At 36.3% G+C, this 8218-nt stretch overlaps 1 protein-coding gene across 2 annotated transcripts in view; it reads right to left on the bottom strand.

The window, feature by feature from the left end:
• Window positions 1–440: 440 nt before the first annotated feature.
• Window positions 441–8218, bottom strand: part of LOC145254635 (synaptotagmin-B-like) — a 768196-nt gene continuing 760418 nt past the window's right edge. For both annotated transcript variants that reach the window (XM_080113250.1, XM_080113251.1), the window contains exons 4-5: window positions 7450–7570; window positions 441–863 (exon numbers count right to left, since the gene is read on the bottom strand). In XM_080113250.1, coding sequence (XP_079969376.1) covers window positions 562–863; window positions 7450–7570 — 423 coding nt within the window. In that variant the 3' untranslated portion in view covers window positions 441–561. The remainder of the gene's footprint in view (window positions 864–7449; window positions 7571–8218) is intronic.

Raw genomic sequence — 8218 nt, 5'->3', positions numbered from 1 at the left:
AACCTATCTAAGAAAACTGCCAAGCACATTAAGTACTTTAGTGTAAAATTACATAAAAATCGGCCCCGCCGTTTCGAGTCTAGAGGGAACTCGCTCACACACACAGACACACACAGACAGACAGGAGAGGTTATTAGAAAGTTACAACAAATTTTACTTGTAGAGGACCACGTTCAAACAGTTGTGAATACGATTATAAAGCAGATTAGGGCAACGACCCAGAATCTATAAATAATAATAATAATAATAATAATAATAATAATAATAATAATAATAATAATAATAATAATAAGTAATAATAATAATAATAATAAGTAATAATAATAATATGTAATAAGAAATATCGTTAATAACTCGTTTTCAAATTTGAAATAATTTAAGGAATGTATCTATGGCCTTCTGCATCAAAATGAAAACTGGAAAAAAATATCCTAATCAAGTTTATTTTGCATCTTTTATATTAAAAGCTCGTAGAGCTTTTTCTTCTTTTTTTTTAAATCTAATCAACGCGACACGTTCAAATTCCATTAAAATATGTCGGATGTTTTTCCTCGTATGAGTTTACTGAACCAAGCGGTGCCAACGCGGGCCGCTGCTCTTCCCAACAATCATGTCTCCCAGGTGGATTTTTTCCTCGCCAGTTGAAACGGGACAGAGAATCACTTTTCCTAGTAACTCGTCGTTACCGATCTTATTGTCATGATAAGCGAACAGTTCGATTGAAAGATCCTTGATATATTCCCGGCTCAAGTTGAACACGAGAGCCTCATTCCAATCTGGGTTGTGTGTGTTGCGTTTGGTAGTTGTCTTCTTCCGTTTCATCTTCTTGCCAGCGTACACCAGAGTGACTTTCACGTACGGATCTGCAATAAAAAAAAAATTACAAAGAATAAAACACGATATAGAAAACAAGTACTGTAAAGTGGTTCAGTTTTTTAACGGTGCCATTACATTTTAACAGACCCAACACGTTGTAGATTCCGTCACAAGATAACAGTGTCTGTGCTCCAATGTTTCCCCTCGCAAATCCTTCACGAGAAACAGTCGTCTAGCTAAAAACACTCATTATCTGTGCCTAAACCTAAACGTAGATTCCATGAACAAAGTTTCTTCCTTAGAACTGCAAACCCCTGGAACTGTCTTCCGTTTGCCTGCTTTCCAGCTGACTACAATATGGGCGTCTTCAAGTCCAACATAAACAAGTTCTTGATGAGCCGTTTCCTTTAAGTAATCCTGTTTACTAACGATTACTATGATATTGTCCCATTGACAATTCCTGATAAACCGCCCCCTTAATAAAACACTCTATCAAATCTCCAATACTAATGATTACTACAATACTATCCCATTGATTACTGTACACGCAATAACCCTTATCCCTGAGTGGCCTTCCGGGTCTTGATAAGTGGTGACCCCATGTAAAAAAATAACAAAACAGAAACAAAAACTCGACTCACTTTCTTTATTAACACAGCCTTTATATCTGTTATTTTATTTTATTTATTTATTTTTACATGGAGGATCACCTCTTATCAAGACCCGGAAGCCACTCGAGGATAAGAGTTATTGAGTGTACAATAATCAATGGGATAATATCGTAGTAATAGTTGGTATTGGAGATTTGATAAAGTGTCTTACTTAAGGGGGCGATTAATCAGGGATTTGTTTATGTTGGACTTGAAGACATCCAAGTTGTAGTCAGGTTGGAAACAGGCAGAGGACAGAGAATTCCACAGGCGTGCATTTCTAAGAAAGAAAATTTGTTCATGGAATCTACGTTTCCAGCAACACATATTTTCTAAATATTTAAACAGTTCATATCCCCTTTTCCGGCCGCGTGTGACATTGTCTTTGCTCTGACGACAGCCACACGTCTGGAATAGCTCTCTAATAACACTTCTCCGCGCACTCATTTCTCCAACATGTTTCTTTTATGTTCTCTCCCATATCTGTAATGTACTTTTACGCTATCTCGTGCCTTCTTCATGGAATCTGCGTTTAGATCTATGCACAGATAGAGAGTGGGAGAATCATATATAATGGCTGTAGAAGGTCGAATGTTTTCTAGTATGAAAATTGTGTACCATTTCCATTGTTACTGATTATAGTGGCGTTGTCTCACCATCTACATAACACTTATAAAACTTTATTATAGAGTTCCCCTGGCCTTGAAAAGTGGTTACCATAAGAAAAATATAAATGCCTTGTCGACCTTCGGATAAAGCAGATCTACATATATTTATCACACGAGGACCGTTCCTAAAGTATGACCTATTTTTCTACTGAAAAACTTAAACGTTGAAGAGCTACGAAGACGAGAGTAGTACAATTAAAACGAGCGACATTCTATGCTCCAGAATTTATTTTCCTACATAGTAATTAACATTCTCAGTGCAATTGTGCAAGCCATCTTTTGATGCCTCGGCTGTAAATGTCCTGAGCTGGCTTTGTCACTCACCTCTCCGTCGCCACAAGGTTAATTTAAGGTAAACTAGGTTATGGTAAAAAAAGAAAGAAACAAACAAAAAACTATTCAGTTTTGACCGGTTTAAAAGCTGTAGGGATTTGCTTCAACCAGAACTTTGTCTCGCCTAAACTACACTTAGTCATTATTATTACGCATAGGTTTTCACATATATAAAAAGGGTCCTCTCCATTATAAACGCGAAATTTAAAACTCTATTTTCATGTAAACCAAAAGTATTTACTAATGAAGCGTTTTTGATGATCTATAATATAAATCTCACCTCTCTGTTTAAATGTATATGTATTTATGTATGTATGCATGCATGTATGTATGTATGTATGTATGTATGTATGCATGTATGTATGTATGTATGTATGTATGTATGTAAGCGGACTGCAGGAGGCTAAAAGAAACGATATAAAGACTGCCTGAGAACCTCCTCAAAGGCTTTGACATCAACCCCCTGTCTTGGGAGAGTCGCGCTGCGGAACGTTCTGCCTGACGTTGTGCCATCAGCCAGGGAGCCGACAGGGCAGAGGATCAACGCATGACCAACGACCAGCAGAAGCGCAAGAAGAGGAAGGAGAGAGCTGCCGGTTCACAGTCTGCCGATACCACCTTCACGTGTCCAGAGTGTGGAAGGGTCTGCCGAGCACGGATTGGCCTCATCAGCCATCTCAGGACCCACAAACCCCTGACGCCGAACTGATTGATACCTTGGTCATCGTCGACTTCGACGGACGAGCAAGAAAGAATAAAGAAAATGTATGCATGTATGTGTGTATGTCTAAAATGTATGTATATATGCATGTATGTCTAAAACTTTCGACGGAGGCGACAGATTTTCACGAGACTGATATCGTTTTAAAGTTCGTACCGTCGGACAACAAATATCGACAAATTTGGTCAAAAACATTAATTCTTTTACCCTCAACTGGGCAGTTTTCTACAAGGAGGGGTCGCCTTTTTCGCCAACATTTTCGAAAGTAATCGCCTCTTTTCGATTGACTAACCTTAATTTAAGCCTTCGTCAATTTCGCTTTGGCGATAGACGCAACGGTAAAGACCTCACATTTTTTTTTCTTTTACCCCTTCGCGTACGGGCTCGGGCCTGCCTGCCTACTACCTCTTTTTTAATTTACTTTTTTTTTTTCAACATACACCCACAAATACCCGGGCAACGCCGGGTATCCAGGCTAGTAATTAGCGAAAATTAAGTTTGCTAAGTTGGCCAAAAGTTTTCGTATTTATAAAATATTCACCTTCATTTTATTGCGATTGGGCTCGCCGATTTCTTTTATTTGTAAAACTCAGTTTTGTCTTATTGTCTCCGAAAATTAGTTTCATTAATAATTCGTTTTCTACATCATTCGTTTTCGTAATTTTTGGATATGTTCATCACTGTGACATGCCAATTAAGTATGCACTATTGGTGTGATTTGAAATTCAATGTTTCCATTTTCGAATTTAGCACTAATAAAGAAGATGGATCGCAAAAATTACTATTCAGGCTTGTAAAATTAAATTTTCGACACGTTATGTTAAAGTGTGTATTTCCGCTCCCTCCTACAACGAAAATACATTAAACAAGCTCAATAAAGTGGAATTTAAAAGACAGCGCACCATAGAATATGGTCTTTTAATGCCTACGGTCTCGATGGTTCTTGAAAATTCGCGTCTCACACAAGTGATTTTGAGGTGCAGGGGGATGCAGAAGCGTTTAGACATGTGTAGAGTGGACATGGTCAGACTTTTTCCGAATTTGTTTATATTGAACTTGAAGGCAAAGATATTTTAGTCGGTCAAGATAAGGTAATTATTAAAGCAAACAAAACAGTCGAGGATAAGCTTGAATGAGATTGATAGTTGAAACAGCAATTCGTCCCCCTTTATGTATCGTTGGTTTCGGACAACACCAAAAAAATCAAGTAGTCGATTATTATTATGATTGTTTTTCGTAAGTTCAAATAGAATATCACCTAAAAGATATTTTAGAATGAAATATTTATAAGAAAATAAATTAAGCATTTTATCTTGAGAGAATTGGATTCTATTTTGTTATGTTTTCAATTAAAAGAGAATTTTAAATCAAGAGTTAGTTGTTTGTCTGGCTGAACAGTCGAGTATTGGCCTTTAGTGGTTTATCTCATTAAAATCGCATCTAGCAACATTGAACCATGCCATGAACAAAAGGAGAGTCAGACATATCAGAATTTTTGCGAAGACGAATCGTAGGTCAACATCAAGATGGTCTTATTTAACGCAAAACAATAGGAACTCTTTTAATACCCATTTCTACTGCTTACAGAGTGATCGTACAATTTGCAAGAGAGGAAAAAAGTGCACACTACCCTAACCCCAACTCAGATCGCCCGGGGCCCCATGAAAGAAACATGCTTTATGTGAAAAGATGTGGAAAATAATTTTTGGGAGCAAAGCCACTGACATTGCATACAAGCTGGTGTCAGTCCCAGAATAGCTGCCAGGTATCTTTACAAGCTGGGCTGCTATGGTAGAGCTGCAATAAGGAAACATTTTCTTCGTCCTGCCAATATCAAGCATAGAAAAGATTGGGTTCCTAAGATAATATGGAGATATATAACCTTTTCGACCAATACTGATTTCTCTCATGAGTCACAATTTTCATTATTTCCTGATGGTGGAAGGAGATGGGTATGGAGGCTCCCTGAGCAAAAGTTTGACTTTACAAGACTGCAGCCAATGCTGAAATATATGGGATCTTGGTTATGGTATGAGGTGAAATTTGATGTGATGGTGCCTTGGACCTGGCGGGATGTGAAGGTAACATCAGTGTTGATAAATATGTTCCAATATTACATGAACGACTTCTACCAATATTCTTAACCGCCAAAGTGAACCAAGTGAACTTCCTATTTATGAAAGACGAAGTTCTTTTGTCACTCTGCAAGGGCGACACAACATGAGTAAAGCCAAAATAGGATCAACTAATCCCCATGGCCAAGTCAGTCCCAGAGCAAAAACCCAATTAGAACCTTTTGCAACAGATTAGACCGGCACCTTCGCAAATAAAGAATAGTAAGTTATCTTCTAAGCTTAGACTTTTAGCATTATTGCATCAGACATGGAAGAAATTCCTTAAGATGCTATTCGTCAACCAAGCAATGCCATGCCTAAATTGGTCCTAGAAAGCAAAGATAATGTCAGACTGTTCAAAAAAATAACTGGACTGTTAAACATTTTTGTCATTTTACCATTATATTATTTTTCTCTATTAAATAATTTACAGATAATATGTTAGCCGTTAATTATAGTACTAACAAATTAGGGTAACGGCACATACGGCGGGAGACACCATGGAATTTCTCAAGCAATACTTTGGCGACAATATTATATCTCGCTATCGTAATGTTAAATAACCATCATGTTCCCTAGACTCGACTAGACACGATTTTTTTCTGGGGATATCTTAAAGAAAGAGTCTTGATAACAAACCTATAAAACCTGCAATAATTAAAGGAAACGTCAGGAAGGAAATAAGGAGTTTAATCGCAATCCAGAGATTCTGCAATGTGCCATGAATATTGTTTTGGAAAGAGCACAAATATGCGAAGCTGAAAATGGGGAAACTTTAAAAGGCATTATCTTTTCATAAATAAATATTGTGTGAATTTCGCATTAAACACCCCTAATGTCTTCGTTCAAATGTGTTAAAATTACAGAAATGTATCCAAATTAAAGAATCAATTAAAGCTCAAAACCCTGCAGTAACCTGTATTAGTTATCAAATTTACGACCATTTATTTTTTGTTCTATAAATTAATTATTTATCAAAATAAACTATTTATAAACTGATCAATGCGATGTCTAAAAGTGTCCTAGACTTTAAGATAGCAAAGATAATGTCAACGAGGTACAGGGTGTTAAAAAAGTCAATGAAGTGTTAAATATCTTTGTCATTTTAATATTTATGATTATTTTACAGGTGATATTTTGGACATTAAATATAGTACTAACAATAGAGGGCCACAGCACATACGGCGAGAGACACCATGGAATTTCTCAAGCAATACTTTGGCGACAATATTATCTCTTGCTATAGCAATGTCAAATGATCATTACGTTCACCAGACTCGACTATACCCGAATTTTTCTTGTTGGGATATCTTAAATAAAGAGTCTTCGTTAACAAACCTCTAAAGGCTGCAACAATTGAAGAAAACATTAGGAAGGAAACAAGGGAGGTATATTGCAATCCACGGATTCTGCAGTGTGTCATAAATATTGTTTTGGAAAAAGCACAGATATGTGAAGCTGAAAATGGGTAAAATTTTAAAGTCATTATTTTTCATAAATAAATTTCGCATTACAAAAAAACAATGTCTACGTCAGATTGTGTTAAAATTAGAGAAAAAATATCAAAATTTAAGAATCTATTTAAGTTCAAAACTTTGCAGTGACCTTTTGGACACCCTGTTTTAATTATTAAATTTGCGACCATTTATTTTTATTTTGTTCTATAAATTATATATTTGTTGTAATAAACCGTTTTTATGGGATTCTATTCTTTTCACTTATGTCTGTTTGTTTGTTTGTTTTGGTTTTACGGCATATCAACCCTTTTCAGGTTATTTAATGTCGAATCCAGTGATTTGGAACAACAATTTTTTAATAGAGTATATATATATTTTAAGTCGGTTTCTATTTAACCCATAGTTGGTATCCTTATAAGTACTACCACACCGGGTCAGAATGAACCTGGGAGTATTGGCAATTAAAGGGTGGCCTCACACTCCCCAGAGCCCGCAAGTTGGGGCCTAACCATTTAAGGTCATATCCAAACCTTTTATGTCTGTGTATATCAGGATGTTAGACTTATGATCACATATGGGTTTGATAAGATGTTTTTTTTCTCTAGATCGAATTGGATTCGAGCTTGGAACAACCAGACGTTTAGTCCATGTCGTTAACCACGCCATGCCTCGTTATATTGTTGTACTTACCTAATGTAATTTTTCCCGTATCACTGTGCACTAGATTTCGAGCTTTAACCACAACCACGGTCAGACGTTCCGCACTTGATAAATATGTCAACGACATCATCAGGTCACCGAGATCCTTGTTCTGAAATGTAAAAAAAAAAATATTATTCGTTAATGAGTCATTAATAAAACTGAGCAACAATTTTTTTTTTTACTTTTTCAATGTTGTCAAGATTTCCACGACTGATTTAAGATATTCTTACGCTGCTAAATCAGAAAAGGGCATCCGTTTCTCTCCATCCGACCACGTTTTTGTGCTAAGTTGCTTTGAAAATAAAAATGAGATTTTCTAACAAGATCGATTATATTTTTGTGGTATTATCAGCAGATTTTGTCAACACATATCATATGTTTTTAAATATTGTTAAATGTGTTTTTAAGAGAAAACAATGTTTGCTAACAAAATATATTGATTACCTGATAAAAACATCGATTACTGTAAACTGAATGGTGTACATTGATAAAGTTAGGTACACGCAAATTGCATGTTGCTTCGCCATTGTTCAAACTTCAGGGCTTGAACTTTTGTTTCCTTGAGCTCCTTGAATTCTGTGTGGTAGGAAAGGTTCCCTTCAGAGTCCAAGAGTAGTCAGCCATCATGACTGGTGGCGGTTATTTTCGGATTCAGAGCATCAAATTCGTCCTAAATCAACTGAAAAAAACGCAGGCAACACATTTATTGTTGACCAATGTTATCATTTGTTTAGATCAATCGAGAAGAACTAAGAGC

The sequence above is a fragment of the Euprymna scolopes genome, chromosome 30, assembly GCF_053919585.1.
Source record: "Euprymna scolopes isolate OS-2025 chromosome 30, ASM5391958v1, whole genome shotgun sequence".
Lineage (NCBI taxonomy): Eukaryota > Metazoa > Mollusca > Cephalopoda > Sepiida > Sepiolidae > Euprymna > Euprymna scolopes.
This window is presented reverse-complemented; position numbering and strand designations above follow the sequence as displayed.